Source organism: Emydura macquarii, unplaced genomic scaffold, assembly GCF_026122565.2.
Source record: "Emydura macquarii macquarii isolate MOO-44397 ecotype Brisbane River unplaced genomic scaffold, CSIRO-AGI_Emac_v2 contig_2676, whole genome shotgun sequence".
NCBI classification, from domain to species: Eukaryota; Metazoa; Chordata; order Testudines; family Chelidae; genus Emydura; species Emydura macquarii.
Window position 1 is genome coordinate 38,965,898 of NW_027132813.1, and position 16,222 is coordinate 38,982,119.

General features: G+C 45.5%; 2 protein-coding genes across 6 annotated transcripts in view; one reads left to right on the plus strand and one right to left on the minus strand.

The window, feature by feature from the left end:
* Nucleotides 1-1,829: 1,829 nt before the first annotated feature.
* Nucleotides 1,830-3,851, minus strand: BRF2 (BRF2 RNA polymerase III transcription initiation factor subunit). The gene has a single exon (XM_067565259.1). It carries the CDS (start codon nt 3,686-3,688, stop codon nt 2,477-2,479), a length of 1,212 nt encoding a protein of 403 aa, XP_067421360.1. The 5' UTR covers nt 3,689-3,851; the 3' UTR covers nt 1,830-2,476.
* A 233-nt stretch (nt 3,852-4,084) lies between these two features.
* CEP68 (centrosomal protein 68) overlaps nt 4,085-16,222 on the plus strand; it is a 31,141-nt gene continuing 19,003 nt past the window's right edge. For 2 of the 5 annotated variants that reach the window (XM_067565255.1, XM_067565258.1), the window contains exon 1: nt 14,386-14,496. In XM_067565255.1, the coding sequence (XP_067421356.1) occupies nt 14,464-14,496 (33 nt within the window). In that variant the 5' untranslated portion in view covers nt 14,386-14,463. Of the gene's footprint in view, nt 4,129-14,385; nt 14,497-16,222 lie in introns of those variants that run through there. The other 3 variants (XM_067565256.1, XM_067565254.1, XM_067565257.1) reach the window with 3 other exon arrangements.

The window sequence follows — 16,222 nt, forward strand, 5'->3', positions numbered from 1 at the left end:
ATATAAAAATCCATGCCAAAAATATAGCTGCTAGAATTTTAATTTCCTGGGAAGAAAATCTTATTTCTTCATCAGATATTAACACATGGCTAGTGTCGATATTTAGTGGTACCTGTATTCTTCTAATTGTAAGCATGGTCTGAATGTCCCGCAGAGCTGGCTAGGGGGAGGGGAACAGGTGTCAGGGCCAGACTGTATTTGCATGAGCACACCCGCTCTGCTTAGGTGCGCAACATGATGGAGCCCTGTGAAGATTGATAAGGGGGTAAAGGGGTATTCCTGCCTGGAAGTGTGGGTTCTGCCTAAGAGGCCTAGGTGTGGTTTAACCTCCCACTGTTCAAAGATAGGGCTAATTAAGAGTCTGTTAGGAGTCTTGTTTTGTTAAGTGCTTGCTGAAATCATGGAGAGCTGGGTGGCACCGCAAGAGACAAATAACCTGCCGAGGTCACAGTGGAGAAGCAGACGATGATAGGGTGCAGCAGGGTGGCTACTAGTGGGCACCCGGCAGAGCAGTGGGTGGGGTGGCTAGAACCTAGTGGCTAGACAGTGGAGTGAGCAAGGTGCCCTCTTTCCCCCTTCCCCCCAACCAGGGTGGGAGGTGAATTCCACAGCTACATCTCTGGGTCTGGCCTGACTAAGGACAACACTTAAGCGTGGGGTGCTGTGAAGGGAGGGGCATATGAAAGGAACATCTTGTTGCTCGACTTAAGAACTTGAGCCAAAAGGACACTGCCCAACGTACTTTGGGGTGCGTATTTTCTGCGTGTGAACCCTGCTTGCGACATTTTCCCAAGTTAATGCTGGGTTAACATGGGTGCCGGGTAGTACTGGATGGGGAAGGTTTAGCCTTCCCAGCCAGGCTTGGCCCCACCCCCTCCAGCTACGTCACCAGTTGCCACCCGCAGCAGCTTCCCGTTCCCACCCTCAGGTTGCCCCAAACAGGATGGGATAGAAGAGGGGCAAGACAGCCACTGGTCCAGGCCACCCACTTGGACTGCCCAGCTGGTGCACCAGGGGTGGCTGCCCGGCAAGGAATCAGGGCAGCTGGAGTGGGGGGAGACTCCTCCAAGGGGGCAGCTCCGGTTGGCAGTGAGGGAGAGGGGCGTGGCCTCAGGCAGAAGGGAAGGAGCCATAGGGCAGTTCACCTAGCGCCCATGCCAGATTACTTTTTCCTCCTTTATTAAAAGTCTCTTTTTTACACTTAGTCTCCATGCTTGCAAGAGGGGACATATTGCCTTTAGAGGCTCCCTGGAATAGTATGTAATTGCCCCAGCTTACTAGGTGGGGGCTTGAGCAGGTTTTGTGTTGTATTGTTGATATTGAACCCGGCCCTTGTTGCTGGCAGCTCCGACTCGCAGAAGAGTTACATAATCTATCACTCAGTACCATTGCCTGCATACCAGATTTAGTCCCATGCAAGCTCCCTGTGACTCATTTGTATCAGAAATACTGAACCATGAGCCGTAGAAAATATTATTTATGCTATGCATAATTCTGTGAGCTCTCAATGAAGTCAAATCAGTGAGACTTGTTAAGCCTGTACTTAGCAACGGTCTCAAATTGCAGTGGGGGAGATCTAGGTTGGACATTAGGAAAACGTTTTTCACTAGGAGGGTGGTGAAGCACTGGAATGGGTTACCTAGAGAGGTGGTGGACAAAACCCTCCCTGGGATTATTTAGCTGAGGTTAGTCCTGCTTTGAGCAGGGGGTTGGACTAGATGACCTCCTGAGGTCCCTTCCAACTCTCTGATTCTATGATACTTACCTTGCTTCACAGCAGCTGGTCTGTGTAAATCTTTTGTCCCACATCCTAGGCATTTCACAATTAAATCACTTTAAAAAGTTAAAGCAGCAAGGCATTTACGTGCACAAGTAACTGCTCATTTCTTGTATGCAAATGTGTGTCTTTCATGTGCAATTAGTCATCTGCTTGATTTTTGCAGCTCAAGCACATCACTTTGGAAAGCTATTCCAAAACCACCTCACCTCCTCAGAGGTTCCTGGGCACGCTGCAGTTTGGGAATGGATGTGCACGGGTGTGTGCAGGAGGGGGTTAGATGCCACTCACACACGCCCATGTCAACCATGTAAATTCCCCCTGGAAATCACAGGCGATGGTAACCGAATGAAAGGCAATCCCAGCCCCTGCCCTGCCCCTTCCAAACATTCAGGCGTATGTGGATCTGGCATGGGGCCCAGTCCAGCCCCTTACAGAGCTGCACGGATTAGACCGGCTCTGTCCACGCTGGGCGTCTGGAGTAAGTTGGGGTTTTGTTTTTTTTTATTAATAGAAAAGCTTTGCATTATTACAGTTACTTTCTGTTTACATTACAAGCAAATAACAGATCAGTGAGAGCTTCTTGCAATACCCATCGGGGAGTGCGCCAGGTATTGTGTAGCTGGCGCACTGCTGTGTTTTAATAAAGAGTTGCAAGCTACTGAGACATGGTGTTTTTACTGAAGTGGGCCGCAAAGGCTACTTGGAACCTTGGGCCTTGCTGAAGTCCCACATCTCCTCCTGACTCCGCAAGTACTGCTCTATCTCACTGTCAGAAATGGCTTCATCGCCAGTGACAGTCTGAGCTGAAGGGCTCAGGGGTGCTGTTCGAAGTCTCTTCTTGGGGTTGATGAGGCAGGGAGGAAGCAAAGGCCTCTTCCCTGCAGCAGCGTCAGGTGATGGTGAACGCTTAGACCCATCACCCTCGGGAGTATCCAGAGTACTGGTGCTCTGACCCTCTGTGGCTCTGGAGCTAAAGGCGTGTTTCAGCAGAAAATGTCGGTGCTGGAGCAGGTCCCCGATATGTTTCACCACACTCTTTTTGTCTACACTGAGCACACGCAACCAGGGCAGCTCAGAGGCCATTGTCAAAAGGATGTCCTTCAGCTCCTTCAACCGCAGGAGAGCTGGTGGGGGCAGATCTGTACCCGCCAGCTTACAGAAGCGAGGGAAGGGACAGGTCAGACGCCCCACCGGCTGCAGCGATTGCCATGCAAGGTAGGCCGCAGCAGTGATGATGGGGATTGGATGCCGGCCTGTCACTAGCCACGTCTCGCTGGCTAGCTCCACAAGCTGGGTTGTTCGGGTTACCATCTTCTCCTGATCCTCAGCAAATTTTGCAGGCAGAGTAGCTGACTGCTGGAACAGCTTGAAACTGTTAAGATGTGTTTTCACCAGATCCGTCAGGCTCAGGGCTGGCACCTCCAGATCAAGCTCTTGCAAGATACACAGGTAGACACTGGCAAACAGCTCCTTGTCTCCATAGAGCAGAGAACAGATAGTCCCCATGGTGAGGGGCCAGTTATGCTGCCTGCAGGTCACAAAAACACAGCAACCTACCAGAATCTCCTTCTTTTCCAGGCTGACTAAGTGGAAGGCAGGGTGATCGATTGCTCTGTGAAAATAGGTCAGAGCTGTGTCTTCAAACACAGTTGGGAGACGGAGGACTTTGCAGAGGTCCTGGACGCGCTTGATACCTCGTTGCTTGCAGCGGCTCAGCTGTTCATTCTGGCCTGTGCTCCGTGAGTAAGTCACTTCTTGGAAATGTTCCTCCTCCGCAAACGTGGTTGTCAGGAGCCCCTCGGTGAGGACACAGCCGCAGTCGGAACACACCAGCTGGCTCTGCGCGTAGTGGGCATCCTCCACGATCGCGGCCGAGCCGCAGTCAGGGCAGCGCCTCCGGCCAGACATCGCGGGAACCGCGCCCCGGGCCTGCCGCCCGCCCGCGCGCGCCTCTGCGGGACTCGCCGCCGCCGCCGCCGCTCCCTCCTTCCCTCGCTCCGGGTCGGGGTTTTGTCCCGGGCAGGCACGCGGCTCTTCTCCAGCCACGGGGCCCGGCCCAGCCCAGCGCGAGACTCACATTCCAAGGGGCTGAGCTGGGGGAAGCGGAAGGGGGAAGGGCACGGAGGCGCCCATTGGCTGGGACCGGGCGTCCGTGCGTCGCGGTCTCTGTGTGGCGGGGGCGCTGATTGGCAGGAGACAAGGGGCGGGGTCTTCGGTACTGCCGGCCGCCGGGGGGCGGGGCTGGGTGGAGAGAGGCGCAGGCGCAGCGGGCGGTCGGGGGCTGATCGGGTGCGGCGGATGGCGCGCGGCGGAGCCCGTGGCTGCAGTGCTGTCCCCCCGCCTGGCAGGTAGGCGCTAGGCTCCGGTGTGGCTTGGAAGGGAAGCTCTCCGAGAGCCCTGGGGGGGAACGTCCCGGGGGCTCTTGATTCTGTCCTGCTTTCACACGGGCCTAAATCAGGAGTGACTCCAAAACGGAGTCACACCAGCATTGAAACTGGCCTGCTGCATGTGAGCTCAGAAGCCCGGCGCCAGCTGTGTGTGTGGGCGGGGGTGACTCTGCTGAGGCTAGGCTGGATTGTTGCTGGGGGTGGGGGAAACATCCGTGGTTTGAGTGGAAAGCCCCCATACGAACATGTAAAGACCCTCTGCGTCCAGCCTTCCTTGGTGCTCCTCTTTTGTGAGAAAAGCAAAGCACCAGAAAAACTGTTGCATTTGCAGGCTGCGGAGCAGTTATCCCTGCCTGCCCCATTGCACAATGGCAAAAGCATTTTTGGATTGACCAGATGTTCACAGAAAAAAAATCATAATCTTTCTCCGTTCTCATTAAATCTGCAGTTGCCTGGTACTAATGTGCTGTTTAACAGTATTATTATTATTTATTATCTGACTGTCACCCACGGCAGGTTAGGCACTTAGAGCATATTAAGTTCAAGTTTGTGGTGGTTTCTCATTTTAGTTGATTATGAATGCAGCCTTGTTGTTATAAATGGGGCTTTACACTGGATTAAATACGCAACTCAGTGACCAAGAAGTTAAATCCTTGCCTGGCTGAGCTCACTGTCTCCTTTTTAATGTTAATTGTAAAGCTGTTTAGAGTCTCTACTAGGTGTCAGGAAATGCCAAGTAACTGTGCTGTCTTCTGGTGTTTAAAGTCCTGTGAGCCAATCACACAGGGTGCAATTTGTTTAGGCCATGTCTACACTAGCACTTATGCAAAAAAACAAACAAACCCCAAATTCCTGAGTGACATAAATTTTGCTGGCATAAGCGCTTGTGTGGACAGCGTTTCATTTAGGTGGCTTTATGTCGGCTGTAGAGCTCTCTCCCATCGACATAACAGGTCTACACAAGCGCTTATGCTAGAAAAAACTTATTTTGCTCATGGGGGAGTTGTTTTTTTTTCACTGAGCGACAAAAGTTTTACTGGCATAAGGGCTAGTGTAGACAAGGCCTTAGGTAGAGCTGGTTTTTCTATTTAATTTTATACAGATGTAGGCCAAAAAGAAACTGCTTGTCAAATAGGGTTTTTTAACACCATTCAGTGGCAAATTCTAAGTGTGGGTGCCACTTCCTGAGAGATTGAGGTCCCACAACTCCCATTGGACCTGCCCCTGCTCCCAAAGGGAGGGCAAACTCCCATTGTTTCTGTTAGCCTTTTCCTATAAATATGCCATAGTTGTGATCTCCACTTGAGCTCTATCACAGGGAGCAAGGGTATGAACACTAGTGTAGACAAGGCTCCTGAGCGCCCAGGCTCATTTATGGAATTGTCCAGTGCGAATAGAAAGTCTACTAGACAACAGTGGCTCAAGTGCCAGCTGATACTAGTGTTCCCACCATAGATACCACTGATAGATGCAATGGTGGGAAGTTTCGGAGAACAAAAATTGTGTGTCAATAAAACTAATGGGGGGATTGGCTTAAATCAAAGTGATTTAAATCACTGATTTTAATCATGATTTAAATCTGTAAGCAGGAAACCGTGGTTTAAATAATTGATTTTAATCTTTAATTGTTTTCCTAAAGAAAGGTTCTCTCTCTCTGGTTGGTATAACCATTAAAATATGCTGGTTTACAATCAAATATAGTCTTTACGTTTCGGTACTTTTTGTAACTAGCAAGATACACTATATCTATACACACTTATTTAAGCAGTTATACAGCTAAACATATATTTAATCAGATCCTTAATTTTCTGGGTTTTTTTATGTTAAATGCATCATTCACCTTTTTCCACTTACTAGATTATTTTTACTTGTGATTTCTGCCAAGCTGCATTTGGATGGAAGTTGGAATTCAATTAAAAATGTATCAAAACAGCATTTGAAAACTGTTTATCAGTTAACTAAAATGACCTTAAAATGTGTTGGATACAAAAGAAAAGTTTATCAGACATGTTTTGATTTAAAACTAACTGATTTATTAAGTATTAAATATAGTAGTGAACTGACAGACTGTTTTTGGTCACCATGGGCCAGGTTTTCAATGGAATTTACACTTCTGAAAGTCTCACTGAGCACCTAACTGCATCTTTAGGTGCCTAAATCCCTTTGAAAAATCTGGCCTCATGACCTTCCAAGGTTTGAGAAATTGAGCCCATCAGGAAAACACTCTTTCCTGCTTTTTTTCAACTTCCAATCATTTTCTCAGCTTTGAATGAAGTGGTCCAAAGAATATTCTCTTCATTTCCCTCTGCTCCTGCTAGCTAAACTGAAACCAGAATTAAGACCAAAGCTTCTCTGAACAACAGAAACTGGACGTACTTGCATTAGAATTGTAAATACCAGCATTCACTCCATTATAAATACTGCAAATAATACAGCTATTTACTTAGGTTGACATGAGGTTGACATGTTTATGAAGTATGAGTTGATCTCAGAAGTTAAAGATATTCTCCCCCTCCCCCCCACCAATACGGTATATAGTTAAAAAGCAGCACCCATAACTTGTTAAAATGTGAGGAGGTCTCACTGATGCACCATGTATTTATTGATTTTAAAAGATTACAGTAACTTTGGCCATTACATGGGTCATCATAATTTCAAATTTAATTATAAACAGGTTTATTTTTAAAAAGGAAAAGTGAATTTAAAAATTTTTTTTAATTTTTTTTTTTTTTTTTTTTTTTTGTTAAAAAAAAAAAAGCATTGATTTTTAATTCACCTCGATTGGGACTTGGATCGGGCCCAATGAGTTCAGTGGGAGTCATGGAGGGTCAGCATCTCTTAGGATTTGCCCAGTGAAAGAGCCTTTCCTCCCCGTCTCCCATAAGAGTTTACATTGAAGTTAGTGGTGAATGTTTTAAATTCACGAGTTCAAAGCCTTTGGTTTAAGAAATGTAAGGACTATCCAACAGCAAAAATAGTCATAGACAGTTATTCTATGTATCCTAAACACTGGCTTCCAGAAGTCTCAGTGCTTGTGTCATTTTGGAATAGACAGTTATAGCTTGAGTGAAAGGATAAAGTGTGTGTGCGTTGCAGATGTGTGTCAAGACACAAGGAAAGAGCTGGCTTAAATTTCAAACACTGGAGAATCAAGCTGTTTCTTGAATAGATTACAGCTAAATATATACCTTCTCCTTGATTCTCATACTATTAACAGCCCCCTTTTCCTTTTTGTTGTGACATGGGCCTGCCTATGCCGAGGGCTCATTTTACACACCAGGGAGATGATACACAGCTAAAGTAGTGCACATTCAGTGGTAGGGCACCTTCGAATCAGAAAGATGTTGACAAAATTGGAAGGAATTCAGGAAAGCACAATAAAAATTATTAAGGGGGCTAGACAGATATTAGCCGGTGCAGCTAGTGGAGTTGCATTGTTTACACCAGGTCTGAATCTGACCTTCTGTATACATCTTTGTATAAATGACAATCAAGGGAGGAGGCTGTAGGTCCTGGAAGCGTGAAAGTAACCAGGAGAGAATAGAATTGTCTAAGACATGCCCATTTCATATCTTTGTTATATTTTGGGATCCATAATTAAACCCCTGTATTTTTATCATTGAGGGAGTTAAAATATATGAGCAGGATTAGAGACTGTATAATGTAAGAGATGAAGTGCTGACCTGTAAGCTCTGGAACCAGAATTGGAATTTAATATGTGGTGCCCTTAGATTTGCCTGGAATGTTTTTTAAAGGTTTATGATCAGGGGCTGGTTTTGCACAATAGATGGTTTCAGTTGGAACTGAAGGAATCTAGCTAGAGTCGGCGTAGAGACAGAGTCATTTCTTCTTGCTACAGAGGGTCAGGCATTCAAGCCAGACAACTGCATCTCTTTGAAGACTGAGTTTAATCACCTATAGCTAAGGTTTAAACTACTGGCATTTAGTTTGCTAGCGTTCATTTGTATAAATGCTCAATATTATAGTTAACTGCAAACCCAAAACACTTTATTTTAAAAAGTCAGGTAGGGTCATTGAGAGTACGTCTACACTGCAAAAACACACACCACACTCAACAACCACGGGCTGCAGCGAGTCTCGGAGCCCGGGTCAACTGTGTAGCTATTCCCACTCAGCCTGGAGCCTGGGCTGTGAAGTGGGTCTCAGGGTCTGTGTGGGAACATCTACACTGCTATTTTTAGCCCCATAGCACAAGCCTGAATTTCCTGACTTGGGCGCCAAGACTTGCTGTGGCAAGTTTGTTTTTTTGTTGTTGGGATGTTTTGGGTTTTTTTGCACTGTAGATGTATCTTTTGTGACTACAGTTCGGTTACCAAGCACATCATTTATAAAGCCTCTTGCAGTTAAAAGCAAGAAAGTGAATTGTTGAAGAGCTCATGAGTCGTACGTTGTCTCCGAGCTAAACAAATACATTCTTCTTATCAAGTGTTTAAATAAATAAAAGAGATTTCCTTGTAACACAACCACCTCGACTCTGACCCATGGATTTTTGGGATGGTATTTGTATTATTTTTGCTTATTCAATTTTGGTGTCTAAATATATAGTTAAATGGGTTTTCAGCATTATGGTTAATAGGTTAATTGATAGTGGATTGTCCTGTAAACTAGTTAAAACTGCAGTTTCTGGAGAATAGTTTTGCATATGTAACTTATTAGGAGAAGTGGCTAATACATTTATGGTAATATATATAATAAACTTGTATCTGAGGATGATTTATATCTGTCATGAATACCTGAGCCTATAGGGCCATCTAGTCTGCTATGGATGAACTGCATATAGCACAATTCAGGGAGGGGTGTGTGCACAGAGATGGCTGAAAGCCCACATTTGACACCCCAATCCTGCTGCAGCTGCATGCAGGTCTGTTCCCCCTTGCACTGAGTTAGAGCAGCCCTAAGGCTGCTGTAACTTACAGTGGCGCCAACCAGCCGTTAGCATGGAATAGGGACATCCCAGCCATTGTCCTGGTGGCTTCACCTTGTTTATTTTGATATGCCACTCATCTTCCTGGCTACTGGCTAAGAGCCTCCCTGTAGGATCTCCTCTTACATGGGGGTGACCTTCCTGGGGCCAGAAACAAAACACTTGCTTTTAGGGCTAGAATGTGCCAGCCGTGCAGTGCAAAGAGGCTGCACCATACACAACCTGTATGTTTCTTTTTCAAAATGTGTATTTTACTGCTGCAAGAATAGTAGTTATCTTGGTCAGAGTTAAGGTTATGAATTAAAGGGAAAAATACATAAATCAGGTCTAACCATAAGCAAAAACATCATGATTGGGTAGGGTGAAGAGAATATGTAGGATGTAGAATTGCTTTGCTCATGAACAGCCAGATTTCAGTAAATACAAAAAGGCAACTCCTGGCTCATTTTCTTTTCACTGGGCACCACAACCCTTCCGAGTTTGGGGATTTGGTCTATGCAGTTTTTATGGGTTAGGCCTTGTTTTCTATGTGCTGCACTCTTACATTTAGAGAAATCCCCCTCCCTGCAGCAGCTGTGATTTTGTGTGCCAAGGCACCTGCTCTGGAGACAGGCACTTGGTATGCTGTCTCTTGGACTCTTGCTGTCTGCTTGCGTTCTTTCAGGTTTAATGGTTCCCTTAATGTAAAATAAAGGTCATTCAGACTAAAACGCATCAGCGTTCTGTGCAAAGTTATGGCAAATGATGAGGCTGACACTAGTTAAAATGAAAGAAGCCCAATGTGGACACTGGGAAATACTGTGGATGGTTACCTGGCTTACTGTCTGCTTCCAAATGCAATTGAGAGTGTCTGCTTTAACCTATGAGAACCCTGTGCTCTGTGTCCTGCCTCAGCACATGCACAGACCCTACAAACGAGCTGCTCCTTCCAGCTGTTGCTAGCTTTGAACTTTGGAGAACTGGAAACTGGGACTCCCTCCTCGCGCCCTCTTTTGGCCCTGTTCAATATGGAAGTGAAGCACTGTTATTCTTACTTGGTAACGGTTCACGTGTATTTTGCACAAGTGCAAAATCACTGCAATACAACTGCGCTGCTGTAGTGCTGCAAATGCAGACGCTTTAAGCCGACAGGAGAGAGCTCACCTGTCGACTTAATTACTCTGGCCCTCGTGAGCGGTGGTAGCTATGTTGGTGGGAGAACCTCTCCCGCTGTCATAGCGCTGTCCACACCGGTGCTTAGGTCAGTGTAACTTACGTTGCTCAGTGGGTGGCTTATTCACACCCCTGAACAACAACATTTATACCGATGTAAGCTGTAGTGTGTACATAGCCTTAGTATTTGTGAAGCTTTGAGACTGGTCTGCGCGATTCAGTTAAGTACATGTATTTGTCACAGTAAGGCGTGCTCTATTCACCAGAGTCTTGGCAACACCAATTTGTAAGCTCAAATAACCAATATTGGATGCTTCAAAAACTCCAAAAAATGCCATTTGTAATATTCTATAATATTTTTTGGCTAGCTCATAAATCAGCAAAGAACGGCACTGGTGATGGTGAAGCCAGGATTAGCCAGATTGTATATTTGGTGAATATTCTTTGACCCATTCTAATTACAGCATGCTTCTCTCAGAAGCCAAGTGCAATAACCTGAGCACAAGGTTATTGATTGCCTGATCTCATGTATATTAAAATAACATGATTTCCATGTGTTTTTTTTAAACTCTTCAGTTATCAGTTGCAAATTTGTATGAGTGTTTGTTCCCCACAATCATGATCTGCCTGGATCAGCTCAGATCCAGCTCAACTAATTATAGCTGTTTAAAGTCTTCCACATACTTGTTAACTTAAATTAGCTGTGTCATCTGCAAGCCTTTGTTATGGCCTTCTACCTGGGGATTATTGAGAATTGCTGCCAGGGATGCCTGAGGATCTATTTAGTAATGTACTTGTGGATAAGATAGATAACGTGATCTTTTTATTGGATTAATAAGTTTTAAAGTACACAAGATCTTGAGCTAAAATGCTTTCCTCATCAGGCGTGTTCTTCAACATATGAAAAGAAATTGAACTACAGTAAGGGTTGGCATTATTTTACCATGATGGTCTTTACTGGATTAGTATTTGTGTAGTTGGGGTGTACTTATACTGACTATGGTTCAAAGTGTATAGGTAAAAAAAAAAAAAAATTCCTTGTAGTCACTGAACAGTGTTTATCTGAGAGATCAGAAGTTTGTTTCTGTAGAGCTTTAAACCCTTCTTGCTAACACGGATGGATCCCTAACTTGTTTACAAAGCTTCTCGGAACATCACAAAGTGAAGATTTCTCTAACTTTCTAAAATGTACCCAAATCCCTTGGCTGCTTGCAGGGTCAGAACCCTGGAGTGGGATAGTGTGAAAATAGCTGGAGTTGTGAACTGTAGTATCAGGTTATATTCTAAGAGTGACTGGAGTTCATGGTGTGTGCATAGGATTTTGTGGCGAGATCCTATATATTTATAAAAGGCAACTTGGTTAGAGCAGGGCAGATTCTGATTTGAGTCACACTGGTGTAAAGGAGGAGCATCTCCTCCACAGTGAGTGGAAGCTAGCTCAGGACTGCGGGAACTTATTCCATTGGGGCTGGATCATGGTATTTCCACAGGCCCTGAGTAACAGACAACATGTAGTTGCAATACTCCAAGAGCAAATCAGGGAGTGAATTGTGACTCAGGATCTGTCTACACTACAGATGCTACAAGGGCACAGCTACCGTGCTGCTATCATGCTGCTGTAGCACTATAGTGTAGATGCTTCCTTGAGCGATGGAAAGGTTTTTTCCATCACTGTAATTAATTGACTTCTCAGAGGCTATAGCTAGATCAGCTGAAGAATTCTTCCATCAATCTTGCAGCATCTGCAGTGGAGATTGGCTTGGCTTAACTAAGTTGCTCAGGGGTGTGAATTATTATCGCTGCTTTAAATTAACGATCAGATAAAATATTTAAAACATTTTAAATGTGAGTTTGTTATAAACTAAGATGGGCCCAAGATGTTAATGTTTTGGATCCACATCTGAACTTAATGTGGAGTGGTTTGGGTTCATCTCTCTCCCTTCCCTGTTATTTCTTGCAAATGTATAGCTTATATTTTAAGCTAAACTATTTTCTTCTGTATGCAATATGTGATGAATAATTAGGAGCTGCAATATCGCCAGCTCCAACTGTAGAAAAATCACAAGCCAGGCCCCAAAAATAATGAGATTGACTTTAAAAATAAAATGTGGGGTTCTTTATTTACCTCCTGATGTCTGAGCCCTCAGTGTTCACATGTTCAAGCTTTTTTCCTGCAACCAGGAGGGCTAGAAACATCTTGTTTAATGAAAAATGAGATTCTGGTGTATTGTTACAGATCTAGGCTTTAAGGATCATAGAATATTAGAGTTGGAAGGGACCTCAGGAGGTCATCTAGTCCAACCCCCTGCTCAAAGCAGGACTAACCTCAGCTATATCATCCCAGCCAGGGCTTTGTCAAGCCTCAGCTTAAAAACCTCTAAAGATAGAGATTCCACCACCTCTCTAGGTAACCCATTCCAGTGCTTCACCACCCTCCTAGTGAAAAACTTTTTCCTAATGTCCAACCTAGACCTCCCACCCTGCAACTTGAGACCGTTGCTCCTTGTTCTGTCATCTGCCACCACCGAGAACAGCCTAGCCCCATCCTCCCTGGAACCCCCTTTCAGGTAGTTAAAGGCCGCTATCAAATCCCCCTCATTCTTCTCTTTTGCAGACTAAACAAGCCCAGTTCCCTCAGCCTCTCCTCATAAGTCCTGTGCTCCAGCCCCCTAATCATTTTTGTTGCCTTCCACTGGACTCTCTCCAGCTTGTCCACATCCTTTTTGTAGTGGGGGGCCCAAAACTGGACACAATATTCTAAATGCGGCCTCACCAATGCCGAATAGAGGGGAATAATCACTTCCCGTGACCTGCTGGCAATGCCCCTCCTAATGCAGCCCAATATGCTATTAGCCTTCTTGACAACCAGGGCACACTGCTGACTCATATCCAGCTTTTTATCCACTGTTACCCCCAGGTCCTTTTCTACAGAGCTGCTGCCTAGCTTGTCAGTCCCCAGTCTGTAGCTGTGCATGGGATTCTTCCTTCCTAAGTGGAGGACTCTGCACTTTTCTTTGTTGAACCTCATTAGATTTCTTTTGGCCCAATCCTCCAGTTTGTTTAGGTCACTCTGTATCCTATTCCTACCTTTCAGGGTATCTACCACTCCCCCCAGCTTAGTGTCATCCGCAAACTTGCTGAATGTGCAATCTACCCCATCCTCCAGATCATTAATAAAGATGTTGAACAAAACCGGCCCCAGGACCACCCCTGGGGAACACCAAATATTGCAAGACTCTCAATAAAAATTGCAAAGTTGGCAACAGTGGCATGAGTAATCACTCATCAAAGTAAAAGTTGCACAGTCAGGCCCTAAGGTGACTGCTTTATTGCTTTTCTTTAATGTCTCGGTTTCAGAGAAGTTCATCTGCAGAGAAATCCCTGTGCATCCCTCTAAAGAAATTACCTATCCCAGAAGTTCTTTAGGTTCTCTAACCACTCTAGCCACACAGCTCCTGTTGAAACTAATGTTCATTTGGGTCCAATAACTTTACTCAGGTGCAGAAGTGCTCTCAGGATCATGGCCCTTAGTTAACCTTAGAGCAGGGTATAAAACATGGATTTGTTCCTAATAAATCACTTGAGTAAAAGTGACTCTCCTAGAGCAAAACTATGTTTTAGCATAATAATTTGTCAAGCCAGAGAAGTGCTGGCAAAGAATGAAAGCAAACTTGCTGTTGTTTTGTGTGATTGATGTGATACACAAGTGTGATCTTATGATATTTGCTAAAGTATTTTTCCTACTTTGACACAGGATAAAGCAAATCCCGGTTATTGCTTTACTTGTGTGGAAATGGGGAAAGAGGATCGCTTTGTTGTTTCTTTCAGAGAGTTCAGGACTATGAGCACATGGTGTTTGAAGGAAAGGAGTTCTGCATAAATGGCCTTGGACGTGGAAAAGTCAGGTTCTGAAGCCTCACTGAACGTGAAAGCCACATACTATGTTAGGTGGAACTATACAGAACTAGAGACCGACTACCCTGAATTAGTTAGCAGTGTGCGTCAGCTTTTAGGAGCAGAGGAAGTGAAGTCATCCCCAAAAGGAACTGAGATTGTGGTAATGAAGGGAACAGGCCATACAGTAACTGGTGGCTCCCAAAGAAACCCCAACCATTGTAAAGTATCTTTAACACCTTCTTCCAGGTTTTCCAGAGCAAAAGCACACTATGTGGAGAGACAGCCATTAATTGATCCCTACCATGAATGGCTGTATTTACCCTGGAGAGCAGCAGGTGAGAGGATTTTACTTGTTATCATCATCATCATTTTATCACCAAGAGACCCCCCCAAATGAGATTGGAGATCTGTTAGTCATTATGCACAAAAAATGAGAGGGAGTCCCTGCCCCAAACGGTTTACATTCTGAGCAGACAAGGGGAAACAGGCAAAAAAATGAAATGACTTGTCCACGGTCATGCAGTCGGTGAGTGTCCGAGCTGGGGATAGAGAGAAGGCCTCCTGACTCTCAGTCCAGTGTGACTGTGCTGGTGTATGTGCTTTAGAGCATGCAGAGATTAATTAGAAATGCATTTGTATGTCAAAGGGAAAAACCCCGGCTAAGAATTTAAAAAATGGGTGCTTAAAATTAGATTCCTACGTCCATATTTAAGCTTCTAAATAATGGCCTGATGTTTCACCTGTGCCAAGCCACCTCAGCTCCTGTCTCACTCATTTATGATCCTCCAGATCATTGCAAGTAGTCTCTTTTGGCTTGAATTGGCCAGTGATGTGCATCTAAATGCTAGATTAGATCAGTGTGAGAGTGGACTCACCCACTGGTATGTCCTCTTGGGGCTGGGCATGGTGTAGCTAGTTCTCTTTCTCTAACGCCCCCTATAGGTAGCTCCTCCAACCCTGTGGTGGTTTGCCTCTTCTCACAAATCAGCCCTGTAGCCACATCACATTTAGTCCCACCTCTTCTGGAATAAACAAAGAGTCCAATAAATTAAACTCAAATGAACACAACTCACTGCCAAGCTCACTCCTCCACAGATTCTTCATCCCTGCCCAGGTTCTGGAAGGTTGTCTTCTTACTCTTGTTGCAGATCAGTGTCTCCCAGGGCTTTCCCCCTGGAGGCCCAGTTCCAAACTCAGTTGTCCTTTCACCCTTGTGTAAGAGTATTTCTGCACCACCTTCACCCATAGCTGGTCAAGGAACCCAGGCCCTCCCTCTCCTTTGGTCCTAGTCCAGAGGCCCTGTGGCAGGCAAGCTCCCTCAGACTTCTCTCTGCTTGCCTGGACTCTTTCCTTTCCCTTTCTTTCCCATCCCAGGGTCCCTTCCTGGGTTTACTGTACATTTGCCTCTCTCAAGTCTTTTCCTTCACACTCTAGCAACCAGAGAGGGACTGCAGAGTCTTTCCCCTTTCTCCCACAGACTCCTTCTCATCCAGGGCTTCTTCCCTTTATGCTCTTCACCCAGCACCTCCCCCAGGTGGGCTTCATCATCAGTTGGGCCTGGCCCACCTTCCAGGTGTAACCCCATGGACTAGTTGCTTTCTGTCTCTAGTTAACTCTTTCGTCAACTGTGTGGGGTAAGTTCTCTATCACAAGCAGATGCAGCCTAACATGCCGCACGTTGGGAGCGCATCAGACCAGTGCTTGGTGATCTGCACTGGCTTCCAGTAAGCTGCTGGGTGGAATTCAAGGTGTTGGCTTTAACTTGTGAAAGTCCGAAACAGTTTGAGACCCGGTCACCTGCGAGATTGCCTCTCCCTGCGATATGCTGCTGCCATTCAGATCGGCACAGGTGCCTGAGCTCCCTGAATATAAACAAGAGAGAACTGCTGGTGATGTGTTCTGACGGGCCCTCATCTATGGACCCCTTTTGGTCCATGAAAGCCCAGACTTGGTTTGCTACACAGCCCATCCTTTCTCCTCTTTGTTAAGGAGGGCGAGGGTGGATACACTTCTGGGCGGTCCTTTGTTTTTGTTGTGCTGTTTAGTTTCTGGGATGGGGCT